Below are 19,991 nucleotides of genomic sequence, written 5' to 3'. Positions count from 1 at the left end.
CATAGCACCGTGGGTTGTACAACGTGATGCAGTGTATAGTAAATCTCAAACCCAACTGCACTTGCACTGAGTAAATCAGAGACCACAATTGCAGCTTGAGTGGAGTGTGAATTACTTTTCAGAATACGATGTTGAAAAAAAAACAACAAAAGCTTAATAGGGAAGAAACAGAGGAGCTTAATAGGGAAAATCAAAAAGGCTATATTCTTTCAATCTGATAAAAGTCAACAATATGTTAGAGAGAAGTGTTTAATAGGTCAAAGAAGAGGAGATGACTGACATTCCTCTGCAAAGGATAATCTACAAAGATAATCACCATGAGGACAAATATTTTTAAACGTCATTCTAGCAGATGAAGCCAGAGAGGCAATTAAAATGCATGACACAAAATGTGCAATAGCCACAGAAACAGTACAAATTTGGCTTCATTGTTTATCCTTTGATTTTTTAGCAGGCTGGGGAAGATATTTGTGTTAGGATTTAAAATGTGATTTATCGATCACATTGTTATTTTGCAATCATAGAGAGGAAGGATTTATACACCTTAGTGTCATCTTCTCTAATACTCATTCTCCCTTTCCAAGAAAAGGTGTCTCAAATGGCTGATTAGGAAACAAAGAATGTGGAAAATTGGAGGAATAGCCTTGGAGTTCAGTTAACCTAAGCACATCTATGTTTGCTCTTCTGGGGAATTGCTAGAAATGGCCTGAAATCCAAATTGTTGCATAAAAGAGGGCTGAAGCTGGGCTCAGAGCAGACCTTTGTGGTTTCAGCATGCCTGCCAGGCACTGCCTCAGAAGGAAGATGCCAGTATCCCTTTCAGAGCCAACAAAGCACTGTGTGGTGCAAGGCCAGCCACCTCTGTCTGTGTGATCTTGTGATATCTAGGTGAGGGTGTGCCTGCCAAGGTGTGCTTGCATGACAGGGGACATCAAAGAGGATACCAGGCACCTCCTGCCATCTCCTGCCATCCAGTTCTAAACACAGAGAGACAAAAGTAAAAAGGGGAGAGAGGCAGGAGAGATCAGGCCAGGCTTCATGTAAAATACTTGAAAAAAAAATTTGAAAAATTTAAAATTTAGTTGAATAACAAATTGATTTCTCCCTTTCCCCCATCAAATTGCTCAGTGTGGCTGCTGGCCTGGATAATCAGGAAAGAGGGATGCCCCACAGCACAGCACCAGCCTGCCATTGGTGCTGCAGCTCCTTCTGGGACTGCCCAGCTCCAAGATATCCATCTGCATGGCCAAGGCAGAGCTCTGCAGCTCTTCTTGGCACATTGGATGGGGGTTTGAAGCAGCTGGGTGCTGAGGAAGGAGCTGCTGCTTCCCTGCAGGGAGAAGGGAAAAAGTCTCCCTTTGGGAAGGGATAGTGCTGACAGCCACCGGGAGCCAAGGCCTCATGTGGGGCTCCATAGAAACAGGAAAAAAGCTCAGCTGCTCCCATCTGATGACTTCAAAATCGGGTTTTTTTTTATTATTAGTTCTTTCCTGTAGCAGCAGTGGGAAGCCCATCCAGCATCGATGGCATTGAGAGGCTGCAAGGTTCCCAGACTCCATGGTGGGAAGCCCATCCCTGGGGTGGTGCGGGTCCTGTGGTCACAGCGATGCACTTGGCAGGGACACAGGCACTGCTGAAATCTGTGGGGCTGGCTCCAGGACACAGTGCCCCAGCACTGGGAACAGTGCTCCCTGGAGAGCTCAGCTCTGTGGTGGCACAGCTGAAAAGAGCTGCATTGACGCAGCACTGAGAGCTCCATCCATCTTCCAGCTTTCCAGCTAACCCCAGACTTTCCAGCACATCCTCAGCTCTACAGAGTTTGGCTCAGTCGTAGGAGGGATGTGTACTGGAGTTTTCTGCATACCAAGGCTATGCTGTGGCTTGTAGGGCATGTCATGTCCTCACAATGGTGTCAGTAGCATTAGGTCAAATTAAACCACGTCTATTGCTGAAAGAGAAGTGAGGTTGGCAGGGTTTGCCCAACTAGGAGGTGGTGCAGACGACGCCAGTTGCTCAATCTCAGCTGCGCCATGGCGTGTTTGATGTTGCATGAACTCCACAGACATCACCCAGAGGAATTTTCTGTGGGTTCAGGGAAGGAGTCATAGCTGTGCTGCCCTGAGCTTTGTCCCTACATTGACAGAGAGAGGGACAAAGTGGTCCAAGACAGGCTGCTGGGCTCTGTTCTTAACAGTCATGAGGACCAGGACAGCAGTAGGGTCTGGTTGTCAGGTCCCTGAAAAAGTGGTTCTCTGCTATCTCCACCCTTTCCTCTTGTGCCCCTGAAAGCATGTGGGGTAGACAGAAAAGCTGAGTCTTAGGTCTGTACTATGATTTAATTCCATTCCTGCAAGAATTGCTGGGCAGAGCCAGACTGACTTTCAGACCCAGGAGTAGAAAATTTCTCACCAATATGATTCAGAGAGTAGAATAAAAAATTATTTGGGGCTTTAATCCTCACCCTGCCAGTACTAGAGCATCGCAGAAGGAAGGAAGAAGAGAAAAACTCTACAGGATGGTGAAATGTTCACTGCAAGAGTTGGAATGAAGGGAGATGCAATGTCCTGGAGTCCTTTGCTGTCCCCTACATACACGCACGTGTGTGAACACAACCGTCTTTCTACGCAAGCACATGCAGAGAGGTTACAACCACAGAATGCAACTTGGTGAAATAGTGGCACGTGGAAGTAGGTAAACACTGGGTAAATCTGAAGCCTTTGTTTCCCAAGTTGGAATAAAGTCAGTTTTATCTCCCCAGGTCCAATGCTGCCTTACTGAATTTTGATGCAGGAGCAGATAGAGGCAATTAAGTAGATCGTTTACTTTGTGGTTCTGGCTCTGACACAGCGAGGCTTTTGCAAGAGCACCCTGGGAGCTGGGACACCCACACACCCCAGCGGCAGCTCTGCCCCCCCCAGCATCACAAACTCCATGGCAGAGGGGAGCACATCCCCAGGCAGCTTCTCCTTGTTTCACCCTGATAAATCCCAGCTTCCCGCTAACAGACTCACAGAGTCAGATCAGCACTGCAGAATTACATCTGCTCCACTTGCCTCCTTGTTTTTTCCCCTGGGGAAATGTGATATATAGGCTTTCTTAAAGGGCCACACGGCACATGCAAACGTCACCCACTGGGGTGTGTGGCCCAGCCTGGTTTTGTGTGGCAGCCTGAAACACCTGCGGTGCCCATCGGTGGGAGAAGTGCTGCTGCTGCACCGCGCCCGCTCCCTGTGCCGGTGGCAGCCCTGGCTTCTGGAGGAAGGGAAGGTATGGCCGGGAATGCAGAGGCAAGGCACGGCTGAGTGGTTTGCAGAGTGTTTCCCGACGCAGTGATGCCAGAGGAACAGGGCTGCTGCCTCCCAGTGGGAAGAGATGCGTGGGAGCCTGTGGGCGAAAGGTGGCTATGGAGCGTAACCAGGGAGGGCAATGCAAGCGGCTGTGCTCCCCACAAGCAGCCAGCCTTTGCAGTAGGGTGGCCCATGGCCCCAAAAAAGCCGAGCCCCACAGAGGTGGCCCCTACAGAAGTGGGCTTCACCTGTGCCCCTGCAATTAGAACTTGATGGAGACATGGCAGCTGGCTGGCACTGCTCTTGGACACATGGAAACTTGTGCTGCCATACACTGCTCTTGCACCCGTTTCTGCAGGAGCCACAAGGAGGAGGGGCACAGCCTGCCAGAGCTCACGAGCAATCCATTGTGTTCCTGTCACTGCTTTAAATCAAATTAAACTCTATTAGAAAGAAGGTGATGTTTTTACAGCAGCACCTATAATACCGCTGCAATTAGGGCTCCATTATAGCCCCCCACACTAAAAGGTTTCAAAACATGGCTATATGAACCCCCTTGGACTGAGAAAGAAAAACATTGCCAGTGAACTGGTCCATTTGAAAGGACAAATAGAATTGATAGACACCTCTCAGGGCTAGAGTGCTTTGGGGATACTCAAATTATACACCTGTGCCACTTGACTGCCAGAGTGACGTTTGACTGGGGTATGAGCAAGAGCCTTTCCCACCAACCTCCTTGGCAGCTGCCCACACTCCCACTGCTCCAGGTGATTCCGGCAACATTTTCTACTGGTCACCAGTTTTCCGTAGGGATTATGCATTTATTAAAATAAAGGACAAACTCCTGATACTGGTTTGCAATCATGACATTAGACAGACTCCAGTCAGTGCCAAGTGTTTTGCAGCAGCAGGAGCAAGGGTTTGCAAACATTCTAACTGGTTAGGAACTACTGCCTTCCTCAGCTTAATAACCAGCTATGGCTTAACCAGTTCCCTCTGAATAAAGTGACACCATGATTTCTGTACCGGCTGGGTCCAACCACCCCACCAACACCACGCAGAAATGATGCACGACTCGCTGCACATGATGGGAAAGACTCTGAGGGTCAGACCGATGGACTGCACATGAAATAGCCTGGAGCAAATCAACCAAAGAGGGTGACTGGGCTCTAATGTTCACCCTGAGAGTGTCTTGGTTGTAAAACCTTCAGCTGCCTCACATGGACGAGGTCCCTCTGCCATCACTGACCCTCACAGCAGTGGCTCCTTAAGGGAATCATCTCCACGATGATGAGTCCCTGCAGGCATTGGCTGGCACAATAGATTTGAGCAATTTCAACAGATTTATGGGTTTAAGGTTTATGGAGTCATTGATATGTGAATTAAGCACTGACTGACTGAGACTAGCTCTTCAAAAGGAGTCATTATAATCTCTATAGAAATATAATGATTCCAGTGACAACAACTTCAATGAAACTTCAGAAACACTCATTTAAAGAAAATGGTACAGAAATATATATTTAAATAAAGCACTAGATCTCAGTTTTTCCCATCCACCAAAGGTAAGAAAAATTCAGCTTTCCAGAGGTCAGACATTCAGGCTTCCTCCAGGGGGATGTTCAATAAAAGTCACTTTCCCCTTCCCTGGGGCATTGCTATGGGCACCACAGCTCTCGCTGGGTGTGAGAAATGCAAAGGTGTGATACATGCATGCTTCAACATTGGAACAAAGCCACGGACCCACAGTCTTATACAGATAAGAACCAGCTTGCACCTTTCCCCCCTCCATCAAACCAAGCCTGAGATTAAGCCGGAGAAAGTTGAGCCAGGAAGAAGCCAAAGGGGTTTCTTACAAGGCCCCACTAATTTTTCTCAAGGTCCTTGTGCTTTAGAATGTTCTGCAGCAATGTGGCAAACAAATGTTAACACAGTAAAGTTTTTGAGCACTGTAGAGTGGAAATTTTGGTGCAGTAAAGCAAAGCCTTACAAAAAAAAAGCTCAAGTTCCTGCTATTTGCAGCCTCCCCATCATCTGCAGCAGAGGTAGTGCTCAGTCCTTGGCCCCAGTGACACATTTTCAACACAGACATCTAGCTGTGGTGACAGGCACAGCAGGCGGGTTCCATGGCTCCAGAAGTGGTTTGCTCTTAGTCACCTAATTTAAATGACAGAGTAGTCTAACTTCTCTTGAATTGCTCAGCAGTGCTTAATCCCCACTCAAAGTCTGCTGGTCATGAGGGAACATTCAGCTCTCAGCCACCTTCAAGGGGAAGCTCTCACTGTTATTCCCCATCTTTTGATGATGGGGCTGGTTATCCCCCTGCATTGATGGACCTTAGTCTCCATCCCACTGAAGCCAGTGGAGTTGCACCACAGTGAAAAGCCATGGCATCAGGCTGGTGTTTTGGCAGAGTGTAGGGTGAAGTAAGAGCAGAAGCAAAATCACATAGATAAACAGTTGTCACTGTCATGCACAAAGTGCTTCTGCTCTTTGAGTTCTGGTTTGGCAGCTCCTGTGATGAGAGATGAGGGCACCCTGCTCAGTAGGACACCAGCTTCCTCTTGAAGTCAATGAGCTCTGACACTTCAACCTCGAGGCTGCTCAGAGGACTGGGGTGATGGACTCCACCCTGGCCTCGCTGATGTTTGTTGCAAACTGATGGGCTCCAGAGCACAGAACCTGCACAGCTAGTTCTTAGCAATTACCACCCGTCTACTCATCAGCTCACCACTGATGACAAACAAGCAGAAGGAAACGCTCAGCAGGTGGCACCACAGCGTGTCCCTGATGCACCAGCTGAGTGTCTCCAGGAGCAGAACTCCTGCTGGGGTGGGGGAGCACACGGGCGCTGCGCCCTGACCTTTGATGCACCACACAGCTCCGGGGCTGGGGGGGCCAGTCTGTGCATGCTGGCAAACATGATTGTGGGGCTGTTGAACTGAGAACCAGGAGAATGGGGAAGCCTGTCTCCCAGTCACGCCATCCCCGTTGGCCTCACATGAGTTCTAGCACGCTTCGGCACAGCTCCTGGCACAGCACACAGGGCTGATGGCTTGCTGAAAGTGTTAAACATTTTCACTTCAAAGGAAGAAAACCAGTGTGAGAAATCCTGCTCGAACAGGCCTGTTTCAGACCTTTTCTGGAGGAGAGGAAGGAAAACTTTAATGCTTATCCTTCCAAAGCATCCAGTGTGGGCTTCTGCAGCAGTGGCGGCTCTCATGGAAAATCATCCTGGCCCACTTTTCTGCAACGGAATGAGCACTCTTGGTTTTCTTCCCCCGTGTAATATATATACCAATTCCAGTGGTCTCCTTCCATGGCTACACAGAAACAGTGTAGGATACCATCCTGGGTCTGGAGCACTTTCTTCTTCTAGGTAACACTCCTGTGTTTTGCAGAAATGCATCTTCCAAATTCTCCCACTCAACCTTGAGGCCAGCATCCCTTCTGCAAAAGCCAGTTTCCAAACCACAACCTGCTTCTTGCCTGCAAATGTACTTTTCAGCTTAAGGCTCAACCCTCCCACAACCTAAAAGCAGAAAGAAAAATATTGCAGGTGAAGCAATATATCTCATTTCTCTGCAAACCACCCCCCAGGAGGCAATGGCTGCACAGGCACATGCAGCCCCCAACATGCCTTTGCCTCATCCATCACTGGCAATGCTGTTAAAAATAGCAAGCCAGTCTCTCTGCTGCAATAAATCACTGCAGCTCTGGGGTCTCCTCCACCTACACAGGTTGAGATTTCAGCCCCACCACTGAGCAAACGAAACCTGCAGAAAGGGAGTAGGTCACAGCATGCCCCATCAAAGCTGTGCCAGTTGGGTTGCCAAGGCTGTGAGAGTGCATCCAGTGTGGTTTTCTGGATGTGCATCAGAGCAGTATTCCCCTGAAGCCTCAGCAATGTGTTTTTTTCCTGGCTCTTGGAGCTGATGAAAACCTTGTGGCTGTGAAGTGAATTGTGGGACCCCCAATACCACTCTCCCTGCCCCTCATCCCACCAAGGAGCACTGCACCTCTGGAGCCTTTCACTGTGTTCCATGGGTGATATCACAGGAAAAGAAATAAGAAGATAATAAATATGAGTAATAAACACAGAGAAGGGAAGAGGGAGCAAATAAACCTCAACCCAAATATTCAGAAGGGTCAGGGTCAGGAGGCAAAGCAGCTGTCTGAAAGCCCCACAGAGGTTAGTGGGTGCATGGCATTAGGGAGCTGATAGTCAGCAACATCCTTGCAGATTTGGGCTCTGCACATCCTTCACACCTTTTCTGAGGAAATCAAAAACCCTTTAAAACATTCTCATAGCAAGAGATCAAGCAACACACCTCCTCCTCACCCAAGGAGCATAAACTGAATACATGCATTTCACAGGTGGGGAAACTGAGGCAGAGGGCACAGCAATGTGTTCCCAAGGTTGTCCTGCCTAATTTGTGTCCATTATACGCGAATTAAGCCAAACCAAGGACAAGACATGCAAACACAGGGCTCGAGGACATCTGTGAGTACAAAAACCTGCTGGGAAGAGACTCCTGAGCCCCAGAGGGAGGGAAGGAGAGAAGGAAGGAGTAGGGCAACTCATGCATTCTCTTTGAAGCTGGAGGGGTAACTCCCCATGCACAAGGCAAACAGGACAGGAACTGCACCTAAACCGCTGCTCACAGACACTTGTCGAAATCCATCCTGAAGATCTCCGATAATGCAGCTTCAACAGGCAGAGGATCACTGTCCTCTCCCCATCGCAGAGGGAGGGCAAGTTATTCCCATCCTTTTTTCATCAGTCCTTTCCATAGCCGACACCTGTTGTTTGGCCTCCCTTAACTTAAACAGCCAAAACACGTTCATTTCCTCTTCATAGTCCTTATTTTCTAGATCTCTGAAAAGTTGATCTGACCCTCCACATAACTGTGACATTTTCTGTACCCCCTCCACCACACTTCTCTCCAGCCCTATTCATAGTCACTTTTAATGCGCCTACAACCGGACAAAACTCTTTGCAAAAGCCATGTGGAGAAGTGTGCTTGTGCATGGGGCAAGACTCAAAGCTCATCAAGGGTAAAAAGAATTATGTTAATCCTGCTTTCATGGGAAACACCAACATGTGGGAGACTCCTGCAGCTTCAGTCAATCCTTGCTTTCAGCTGAGCAGGTTGCAGTGAGATGACCAGACTTCTGGCACTGACCAAACAGACCTCTCTCTTATAATAAATGCCAATGGGAAAACTTTGTTTTGGGAAGCATCAGTTGCATTGTTGTTAACATTTCACTCCATCTACACCCCTGAGTTCTGATACAAGCTGTGCTGGAACAATCATACAGTCATAGAATGGTTTGGGTTGGAAGGGACTTTAAAGATCATTTAGTTCCAACATCCCAGCCAGGGGCAGGGACACCTTCCACTAGACCAGGTTGTTCAAAGTCCCATCCAATCCGGCCTTGAAGATTTCCAAGGATAGGGCATCCACAGCTTCTCTGGACAACCTGTTCCAGTGCCCCAAGGTAAAGAATTTCTCCCTGATATCTAATCTAAATCTACCCTTTCTGTTTAAAGCCACCCCCTCAATGTCCTATCACTTTGTGCCCTTGTAAAAAGATCCTCTGTGGCTTTCTCGTAGGCCCCCTAGAAGGAAGAGGTGAGGGGAACCAGGTGAGGAGCAGTTGGTTTTGCATCTCAGAGTGATTGGAGCAGCCACTTGCCACAAGATCCTTGAACAGAGTTCTGAGGCACTGGTGCTTTCACCTGGATTTGCCAGGTTATCTCTTACTTGTGATTTCTCAACCTGTTTTTGCCTTCTTTTCTGTTTCCTTCTTCCTTGTTGAGTTGTTCTGGTGGGAAGCTAGCTTATGACCTTCTAGAAAAACTGAAGAAAAATGGTAAACAATTGCACAACATAGTAAATTTTTAAATTCCCATGACCTCCCGGGGACAGACGTCTGGAAACAGCATTGCCCTGATGGCATTAGGAGGAGCAGGGGTGCTCCTTAGGAGCCAATGCTGGGAGAGAGCACTAGAAAGGGTTGCAAGCAGACGGGTGACCTCAGTTGTGGGATTCAGAGCTCCCCCGGGGTTGTCTTGATTAGCATTCCAGCAAGCCCTGGTGCTAGCTGTGTTTTGAGGTAGCTTACAACTTCCAGGGAGATCCAGATCAGACTTCACCCATGTTGGACCTGCTGCCTGCTCTGGCTGCATCCCAGTCATAGTGAGCTTGTCTGTACAAACCAACCCTCTGTAAATGTTTGATGGAGGAGAAAATTACCAGCTGAGATGGAAAGAGGTTTAGTCAGACTTTGGGTCCAAAGGGGCTTTCCACACCTCAGCATGTGCCAGAGTAAATAACTCCTTCCTTTGTCCATGTTGTCAACCTGGCAGATGGTAGAACAGTTATCGATTACAGTTTTCCCCAGTACAGCAGGGCAGTCTCTGTCTTAAACATGACTTTGAAGAGCCCAAGGACAGAAAGCTCAGCACTGGGCTGCCAAGCTGGGGGAAGCTTCAGTCAAGACTCCTCCTGCCACAAACAGTGCTCTGCCCAGTCCCATCTTGCCATCCGAGCAATTTCACACCAGTACATGCTGCCACTCTTCCCTGTTTAATTGATCACAGTTATTCCCATCCCACACACTTTCCATCTCCTGGACACGCAATCTCTCCCAGAGGTAGAGGAGACTCTGTTCAACTCTCTTCTCTTCCTCTGTTTTCCTTTGCACAGCATGAAGTCCAAATGTCACTGGACTTTATTGTATCAATCCCTTGCTAACCCCTTTATTTCCCCTGTCACACTGACAGGTGACATGCTGGCAGGCTCCTAAAGCAAAGAAGCGCACACTGCCCGTGGCATGGTAACAACTCTTGGTTTATCCCTCTTGCTTTACACCAGGACTTTGGCCACTTGGAACTGCCTGGTGTGTCCAGCCTGGCAGCCTAACTCGCCTCTGTCTGGGCACTGCAACTTCCCCGGAGTTAAATCACTTTACACCACTTAGTGAAAAAACAAGTGAATGTGTTTAGTGTTGTTTAAACCTTCAAGGTCTCATTTTTTTTGTGCTCCTTTGCTTTGAGTTCTTTTCAAGGTTCCCAAATGCTCCAGGAATGGAGAGATCCAGGGCCAGCAACCCCATGGAAATAAGTGCCCTTGGAGCAAAGTGAGGATGTGAATATATAAATATTTAACCAGGGGACACAGTGCCCCCTGTCCCTCACCCATGCCTGGCAATCATTACTGGGACTGAGCCACTCATGATCCGCAGAAACGGGACAGAAGGTGATGAAATGAAGCCACTCCCACACAGCAGCTCGGGGGTTGCTTTTGAACCCCCCACAACCAGACACTCCACCAGGGCAGGACCACATGCCAAAATCCTTCTGCCCACCATTGTCCCAGGCCAGCTCAGTGCAGCAGCTCACCCCATTTGAACGTCTGCTTCAAACCCCCATCTGTAGGGTAATAATTAACCTTGAATGGAGGTTGTGCAGCATTTTTCCCCAACTCCTTCCTTCTTTTAAACTCTCAGACATAGTGAAAGTGAAACAGTATCATAGTCTCTCCCGGTGAACAAGGAGGTGAAGGTGCTGGAGGTGTTGGGCAGGTGCGGACAGGCCTTTTTGTCCACTTTTTACAGCCCTTTTCAGACGGAAAAGGAGGACGAAGAGCAGCGCCATTCTCAGAGGGAGCCCCTCAACCAGCATGTGCGTGAGGAATGATGTCCCAGTCAGCTGATGTGGGTGAACTGGCCTGGTCCTCTGCCCTGCAGAGCTGCCCACCTGCCACTGCATCTCCCCTGGATTTCCTGTAGCAGGGAGCTGCTCTCAGTTTCATTCCTGTGCCATTCCTGTGGATCATTCCTGTGCCATCCCAGCTCGCCGTGGATGGGATCAGTTTGGTCAGTACTTGGGTATATATTCCATCCCTTTTCTTGCCCGTTTCTTGTTCCTTCTTCCCTGGCTCCCTTTACTGTTCAGCTCATCCCTCTGATCCTTGCTGCTCTGCTCTGTCCATAGAGTCCCCATGCAGAGTTCGAGCTAGGTGTCAGCCTCCTTCCTACTGAAATCCCCAGACAATGGGGTGCCCTCCTCTCCCTCCCACCCTCTGTACGGGCTGTGATGGGGTGAGATCCTGAGCGAGGCAATGAATGGTTAGATACTCCTGTGAGAGCATGTGATGCAGGGTCTGATCCCTCTGTGAGAGCAGCTCAGCAAACCCATGGTAAAGTGCAGTCCCTGCAGTTCACAGCTTGTGAAATAACCATGCACAAGGGAGTGAACCTCTGATTGAGGAAGGGTGAAATCTATTTCCAGAGTCCCAACACATCCATTCACTGCAGTCATATTTCAACCTCTGGGCTGGACAGATCTGAGACAGGCAGTTCCTGGGTCACCTCAAGCAATAGCTGTTTCTAATGATTTGAACTGTTCACTGAGCTGCCCTGAGCCTGTGCCAGGGAAACATGGCATTTTCCACCCTCAGCTCTGCAAAGTATGTCTCCATGAGTAGGCTGTGTTAACTGGTGACCTGATGAGAGCCCTTTGCAAGGGAAGGAAGGCAAAATCTCTCTCTCTTCCCCCTTCGCAAGCATCTGGGCCAGCCCTCAGGGTGGGCAGAGGGGAGTTAGTCTGTCTGCAGCAGGACAGGAGCTGAGCAAGTGCAGAGGATGTGATTGCACCCCAGTAGCACTGACAGAAGCACTCCTGCTGAAATCTGAAATCTCCTGCAGCATCCCCTGCAGCATCCCCTGCAGCTCACTCAGAGCTTTGTTTGACCTTAGAGATGTCCATTCTTGGTGTGCTGGAATGCAGTGCTCTGAGGCAGAATGTGAACCCCTTCTGCATTGTACGGCCTCCTGCATTGTAACCATGATGATTCAGAGCGCAGAGATAGTTGTGGTTTTAATGGAAGGGGCTAGAGCAGAGCTCGGATACCCGCTGGGGACCACGCACCCCTGGGCCACCCCCAGCAGCTGCAGGGCAGAAGTAACAACATAACCCAAAGTTGCCATATTCAGATCAGAAAGTGGCAACACCCCAGTGAGACTAAGGGGGGATCATCATTCCTGCATGGCTGGAAATCCACCTAGAAGAATGGAAAGTAAAACCATACCTTGCTACCGAGTGAAATGGTATTTTTGCACAGACTTCAGCATCTCTGATGGTTAATGATTCCTTGGTGCAGGAGAAATAGCTCCCACTTTCCTGATTTAGGGAGTTAAGTGGAGCTTCCCAGAGCACCAGGTGCAGGCCAGCATCTGGTGTCTGTGGGTAGAGAAATGGTTTCAGCAGATGCAGGCTACAACAACTTTCCTTATCTTTGTATTATGCACAGGAAAAGAATGGGCCAGATTTTCACTCCAGGACTGACTTTGGAGAAAGAGTAATATCCTGTTAAGAACACCTCTAATTCTGCTGGTTTATACATTTCAGTGATTACCATCAACCTGTTTGGTAAACCTCTCGTTGAAAGACAAGAAAAATAGAAATATGGAGTTAGACCCAAGGACTGTGACCTCAGAACCAGCCTCTCCGACGAGCAGTGCCGGGGAGGAAAAGATGGAGATTACTTCTGAACTGAGCAGCCCAACTTCGCACAGCAGGGACAGTGGGTTCTTTGGAAGTATTAGAAGGTTAAGCACCTGGAAATCGAAACAAAGTCCGAACAAAGAGAGTGGAAAGGAAGATACTGGCACTTGGAAAGGAAAAGGACTTTTGCGATCATTTAGGAGCTATGAGAAGAACAAAACCACGATATGCGATGGTGTAGAGAAGATTGGTGAAAATAAAGAAGCAGAGCCCATTCAAGGAAAACCTCTTTCAGGTAAGAAGCAAAACCACCAGTGTTATTTGCTTGGCAGGATTAATGTAACCTTGAAGGTTACATTAATTTACAGTGTGCAAGTGTTGGACCCAACAGAGGTGCTAAAGAACAAGGTATCCCATCACAAGGAAGAGACAACTGCATCCCTTGCACGGTCTCGTTGGGTGTTACCTGGCCCAGGCTGGGCAGGTTACCTGGCCCAGGCTGGGCAGGTCACCTGCTGTCACTGAACATGCTGCTCTGTAGCCACCACTGCGTTATTTCAACCATATCAGCAACCTACCCATCAACCTGTCAGTGGACATATCGCCCTTCATACATATCAGTCACCAATCTGCTGACCACAGTTTGGGAACTGCTGGTCTGACAATACCTAGAAGTGCACTGTGGACTATTTTGACACTATTGCCTGCATTGCCCTTCTGGACAATTTCTGCTCTTCAGCTCTCAGACTGATGGTCCCCTGACTGTGCTCTTTAGGTTGGTGCAAGGCCTTGATGGGGAATAAAGATAGTCTGGCTGGGATCTGACTTGGCATCTCCGCTTTGGTTCCTAATCTTAGAGACTGCCTTGCAAAGACACTTTCACAGATACTTTGCTCTCTTACACTGACTTTCCACCTGTCCTTCTCACAACAGCAGTGCTGCAAGTATTTATTGTTTGTCTTCCTCTGGCTGGTTACTCTCGTGTGTTTTGTCAGCATTATGTAGATAGGTCTTGGTCTAATTATAATAACTACCTTTAGCATAGCTCTCACCTTTCCCCAAGTGTGGGCAGACTGCAATGACTTTGATCATGGTTTGGGCACCGCTTCACTCCATCTTTTCAAGGCAGAGGTACTAAAATGCATCCACCTGGCGATAGACTGAGGTGGGTTGACATGGCTTGACCTTTCCTTGGGCTAAATTTCTAGAAAGAAATTCTTGATGTTCTGCATAGTGTGCCACAGGGATCAGATAGATGGGCTGGCATTGTCTCACTGCTGTAATGTGCTCTATCTCACTGTGAAGTTATTTACTGCTTTGCACTGATACATTGTGAGGTCGGTAAGCTGGATCTGAGCCTGTCTCATGAACTTTGCTAGTCTGATCTCAAAGGGTCATAGATGAGGAGCAACAGGAAATGTTATCATAAGATTTTTCATCTCCTGCAACAAACGAGCTGAATAATTGCATAAATAATGCCCATTCTCTGCTCAATAACTCGTGTTTGGCCTGGACTAGAGCAGCTCTGTCAGAAACACATCCCATCCTGAGATAAGTATGGCAAGTGATGGAGACTCCACCATGTGCACCATTAAGCTGAATAATAGTTAATTGCCTTTCAATTGTCTTCCTTCAACCACCAGCTGGCTGATCTTGTATTGCTAAATTAAAGATCCATTTAGCACCCAACATCACCTCCCTGAATAATTATCCTAGATGGTGATTAAATGGTGTTTTCTCACTTTGATAAACAGAAGAGAATGTATTCCTCTAGTCTCTCACTGTAATCATTTGTATAAAAACAGGTTTTATATTAATTTACCTAGAAGAGACTAAGTTAATTGGTACAGTCTCCCTCCCTTCCTGGTGTAGAAGCAACTGTAGCACCATATAGGTACTCAAAGATTTATGTGTTCTATGATGTATCAATAGTTGGGATATGTGGCATATTTCTGTATTTATACAGGTACTCTTATGCTACACAGATAATTTAATACATATGGTATAAAACCCATGTGCAGACATGCCCAAGGGCACAAATTACAGGCTATGGACCAGTCCTTCACATCTTCTTTGAGTACTCTCCAATTTTTCCTTATCATTTAATATGTGTATGTCCCAGAAGTAGTGGTCACACATGCCTAAATAGGACCCTTTCCCTTCTCTTTAATATTTGCCCAGTATCACAGTGAGATCTCCTGTTCAGAGCATCTGTTACAGTGCTGGAGATGGTAAGAGCTTCCCAAGGTCTCTCAAAAGCTAACAGTGCATCTGGATCTCCTCAACACATGGCAAATACTTCCTGTCTTACTGGCAAATAGGCAGTGATTCTTGCATGAGCAAGGCTTTGTAAAGTAAATGTGAAACTCAGTAGACTTCAGCTACTGCTACCCCCCAAACCACCACTTTGGGGTAGCAGTATTTGGTGGCTTCCGCCCAGCCTCAGCCAACACCAGCCAGTACTGGTAGTGGGTGCCAAAAGCAAAGGAAGTGAGGAAAACCCATGTGAGACCTGAGCACCAGGAGCACCCCAAACCTACATGTTTGGATGCCCCTCCAGTGCACAGACCTCCCCAAACCACTCAGTGCTTGCCGCTTGGGAAACAAACGTCGCTGGTGCAAGGCAGTGCTTGGCATCTGACTGTAAGCTTATATACAGGAGGTGAACAGCCAAGTCATCCAACCCTGAACCACCCCAGGAGGGTGAATTTCACATACATGGCATACTTGGTGTTTCGGTCTTTATTCCGGGACACCAGGACCACCATCCCAGAGAATCTCCTCACTCCCCAGCCAAAAGATTATTGCAGGTTGCAATAACTGCAGAGCTAAGAAGCCGTGTCTTCTGGTCCTCCAGAAGTCCCTCTTTTTGATTGAGAGGAGGCTGAAGACCACAGGCATTCACAGAACATCTAAATGTCTGGAACAGGTAAGAGGCATCTTACCTGTGTCAAGAAGCCAGTTTCTGTGACTGACACAGGCTGCAAAGGGTGGCCAGTCCCAGATGGGCCAGTCTCTGGCTTGCTGTCTCAGTCCCTACATCTCAAGAAGAGAGATCTCATTATGGAATCACCAGAAACCATCTCTGCATTTTGTTCAGCCTCAAAAATGCAGAAGCTAGTTTAGCTGTGACATTAGTTGGATGTATTTTAGGAAACCTTGATAATGCACAAAATCAAAAAAGGAGAGAAGCCTGGGGTTTGCCCAAGGTTACATTTAAACAAGAAATGTTCCAAAAAATGTGTCAGGAGCAGTGCTGAGCACACTGGTATACAGGAAACAAGGACAGATATGCTAAAGGAAATCCTGCTGGTATGGTATATTCTGAATTCTTCCTGATGCCAGTCACACTTCACCTCCACACAAGCAGAGAGGCAGAGACAGAGGTGGTTTTATGCTGCCTGAGCCCCCAGTATCCTCCTCTGCAGCCTCATTAGCCATTGCTTGAGGTTTTCCTGCAGGGCTATCATCAGCTTTTTGGATATTTCCTACCTCTGTAACCGGCACTTTAGAGATGTGGCTCAATTTGCAGTGATTGCATTCCCACTGTTTTCCTCTCCTGTGTCAAACAGGAGCTGAAGAGGTCGAGGGGGTCAGTCTCAGGGGCAGTGTTGGGACTTGGCTACTCAGAGCAGCCCCCTGCAAGCCTCCCTGTGGGGCATTTTGTCCTGTTACCTACCTGTCAAGAACCTAACACCTGCTTTGTCCCAACCCCTTCCCCTCTCTTTCTGCAGTAATGGAAATCAATGAACTTATTCAGAAAAGACAACTCCTGGAAGCATTTGCAAGTATCAAGTTATTGGAAGATGAGACTATCTCTGAACGGAATGCTGAGAAATACAAAGATAACCCACAGGAGCTTTTACGGAAATCCAAGGATGTGAATTTCCTTTATAACTCCATCGCAAATGCTATCCAGTCCATAGTGGAGGAAACGCTGGAAGCTTCCACTGTAGAGGAAACCATGCTGACCTCCATCGTGACTTTAATTGCCCATGAAGAAGCAGCTCATCCCAACACAGACAAAGCTGTTCATCCTGGGTCAGACTTGCTTGGCAGGCCCAGAAAGTGGAGGGAGATGTGGAGGGAAGCAATCAACGAGAGTGCTAAGAAAAGAGTTCTGAAGGCACCCATGGCATCAAAGGAAGAAGATAGTTCTTGGCTTGATCTCCACTTAAATTTCCTCCAGAAACTCCTGAGAGAAGATTTACTGAAAATCAAGTTATCAGTAAAAAAGTGCTATCCCGAGGAGTACCAGGTGTGTGACACATATGTGGAGGCTTTTCATAAGGCCATTGCCTCACATTTGCAACACCTCTGCCAGAGACTGCTGGATTTCAATGAGCTCTACACCTTGCTCAACTGGGTGGCCAACACCTACCACAGGTAAGCTCCTGTGCTTGTCACATTTCCTCTGCCTCCTCCAGAGAGCGGCAGGGCGGTGGGGTACTCCAAAAGCACTGAGCTATTCTTAGTTTTCCAAGTGAGCAGGAGAGACACAGTGACTTCTACGGTGAAGCCAGATAGCAAGTCTGTTAATAGGTGGGGACAAAGTTTTGTGGATAAAGCACTTGTTGGTTTTTAAAGATCTATCTCACCCCCTTTTTCCCCTCCCTGTCCCACTTGCTGTTCCCACATGGCAGGAAGCTCCTCCTCGCAGCTCAGATAAACCTGCTCCTTTCTGCAGATATTTTGCAAGATCCAACAGCTGCTCAGTGACTTTTCCAGGCACAGGGAGGGACCTGTGGGGGAGGTCTTTTTCCTGTTTAATTAAAACCATGATGCATTTGGCAATGGGCCACATTAACCCCCTTGCATGGGGTCAGAGTTCTCTTGAGGAGGTGCCAAGACATCATCAAGTGGAATTTTTATCCACATAAAAACAAAGGCTCTGTCTCAGACGTGTCTGCTAGTTGAATGAGAGGTTTCTAGAACCTCTTAAGGCTCCTTGCAATTCAGGGGTGACTGAAATATTCTAGGAGCTGTAGGGACGTAGTAAACCCTATCCTCAGGGCACCCTGGATGTATGGGGGTACAGGCAGGAATTTTTTGTAAAAGCCGTAAAAACTGTGTTGCTTGTACAGCCAATGGAGACATCTTAGGTGCTCACAGAAGGTCCATGCATCGAGTGTCAGTGTCCTCAGTTATTTCCTGCCCTAGACCACAGCCCATCACCCCAGCCCAAAAGAGCTCCCAGACTAAAACTCAACAGAGATACACAGCGAGGTGGGAAGGAGATGAGAAGCAACATTCACAGGAGACGGATCTGGAAATAAGCATGTGAGAACAGTCATATCAAAGCAAAATTCTGTCTGTTCCAGTAGCTGGTCTCCAAGAATGGCCTGAACCAGATACCCAAGGAAGGGACAAATGCAAAGCAATTGACAGCCCTCAAAAAAATCTCCAAAAAACAACAAAGAGGGAGTGAAGGCAGGAGTATCAGCACTAAGTCAAACAGTGGGCAAAAATGACCAGGGAGGGAGGCAGTGGTAGAGCAGGGCAAGCAGCAGTACATGGTTTCCCAGAGCACCCCTAGCCTGAAATAGCTTTTGGGTAAGAAACACTTGCACTGCAGGTAGTCTTTATTTTGAGCAGGCCTCAACATATTTCTTCCGTGAACTTGTCCAGTTACTCCTAAAACCCTGTTTACAGTGTGGTGACCATGATGATGTGTGCAACCCCCTCAGCATCATCAGGCCCTACTGATCTCATCTGGAGGGAAATTCCTGCATGTCCTCAGCCCCTGTGAACTGTACTGCACTCCAGCATTGCAGGAGAGAGAGGAAAGAAACAAACTTCAGCAGCCGGGTTCTACATGAAAGAAAAATGCCCCCCCCATATTTCTCTAACTAAGCTGTGAAAAAGCTTATTAAGAGGTTGCAGCTGTTTGGGGCACTGTTTGCAATCACCTTAATGGTTTGGGCTGTTTTAATTTAATTTAATTTAATTTAATTTCATTGCTCCTTGGAACCCGTTCCAAAAAAGAAGAAATTGTCTGACTGAAACTCATTATTGGTGTTACAATTCAAATTAATGAAAAAAAAAAGAGTGGGGACTAAGCTCCTCAAGTATACACTTGAGACAGTCCTTTCAGTTGTGGTGGAGAGTCTGTATTTAGATCTGTGATGTCCTTTTGAATGAGCAGCAGACTCTGGTAGCAGTGGGCTGTGCAATGCTCCACATGTGCAGATGTACCTCTCTGGGAAATCTAAACCATCACTGTGGAACCATTGACTCCAGGACACTATCAGCAAGCTGAGTTTATTTTCTGCTGAGCAGTCACTCTGCACCAGGCTGACCTTGTACAGTACAATCCTCACTTGGATCCAAACCTGACTGTGGGCACAGTGCTAGTTTGGCAATGGGAACCCTTTTTGGCTGAGGGAATGAGCAGGCTGTGTGTAGGACATCACAGCTGTGTTCCCTGGTAACCAGGTGACTGCTTGAAACTTAGGCCCTACCTTCATCAAGTGCATAAATATTTTCTTCTTTCCATTTTCCATCTTCATCACCCTGCAAGATGCAATGCCTCCACAGTCCATGGCAGATTGCAAGAGCAGCACATTCAGTTGTACAGGCTAATGACATTTCTTGCCCTAGAGAGAGAAACACAGGCACTCCCTCCCTTTCCCTGCTTCCAGGCTAATCAGCTGGTCTGAGTACATGTCAGTCCAGGGGAAAGTGAGTGGTAATGATAAAGTCGTGTGTCAGCTGAGCGCACTTCGGAGTCAGACTCTGTAGCTGTACATCCACCCACCACTTCCATCTGCGGGGGAACATGGCTCGTATCCCAGGCATGGGAGCGCCTTCCAGGGGCTGCCCTGCACGGAGCAGGTCCTGCTCTGCCACCTTCCCTTGCTCCGGATAATGCACAGAGAAGAATAACAGGCTGATAATGAGCCGTGATGTGACACGGGAGAGGAGCCAGGGGGATCAGCTAGCGACAAAGCAACAAGCTACTACAGGAATTACCCTGAAAGGCATTTTGCAAGCTCATAGTCGAATGAATCAGCTTCAGGTTGTTTATTTTAAAAAGTAAATTCTTATAGCACTTTTCATGTCCAAACAACTCAGAAGTCTCATGATTTCTGAGGTGGGCTGGAACCTTACATCATTTTGGGTTTGAATAATTAGGATTGTGAATAGCAAGGAAAGATTTTTCTTGTTAAATCTTGAAAACAGGCATCACAATT

General features: G+C 47.7%; 1 protein-coding gene across 3 annotated transcripts in view; it reads left to right on the top strand.

The window, feature by feature from the left end:
* The first annotated feature begins 10,761 nt into the window (after nt 1-10,761).
* EXOC3L4 (exocyst complex component 3 like 4) overlaps nt 10,762-19,991 on the top strand; it is a 30,305-nt gene continuing 21,075 nt past the window's right edge. For all 3 annotated transcript variants that reach the window (XM_017807685.1, XM_017807684.1, XM_017807683.1), the window contains exons 1-3: nt 10,762-11,168; nt 12,703-13,093; nt 16,533-17,184. In XM_017807685.1, the coding sequence (XP_017663174.1) occupies nt 12,760-13,093; nt 16,533-17,184 (986 nt within the window). In that variant the 5' untranslated portion in view covers nt 10,762-11,168; nt 12,703-12,759. The remainder of the gene's footprint in view (nt 11,169-12,702; nt 13,094-16,532; nt 17,185-19,991) is intronic.

The sequence above is a fragment of the Lepidothrix coronata genome, unplaced genomic scaffold, assembly GCF_001604755.1.
Source record: "Lepidothrix coronata isolate B3197 unplaced genomic scaffold, Lepidothrix_coronata-1.0 Scaffold19, whole genome shotgun sequence".
In the NCBI taxonomy this organism is placed as follows: domain Eukaryota; kingdom Metazoa; phylum Chordata; class Aves; order Passeriformes; family Pipridae; genus Lepidothrix; species Lepidothrix coronata.
This window is presented reverse-complemented; position numbering and strand designations above follow the sequence as displayed.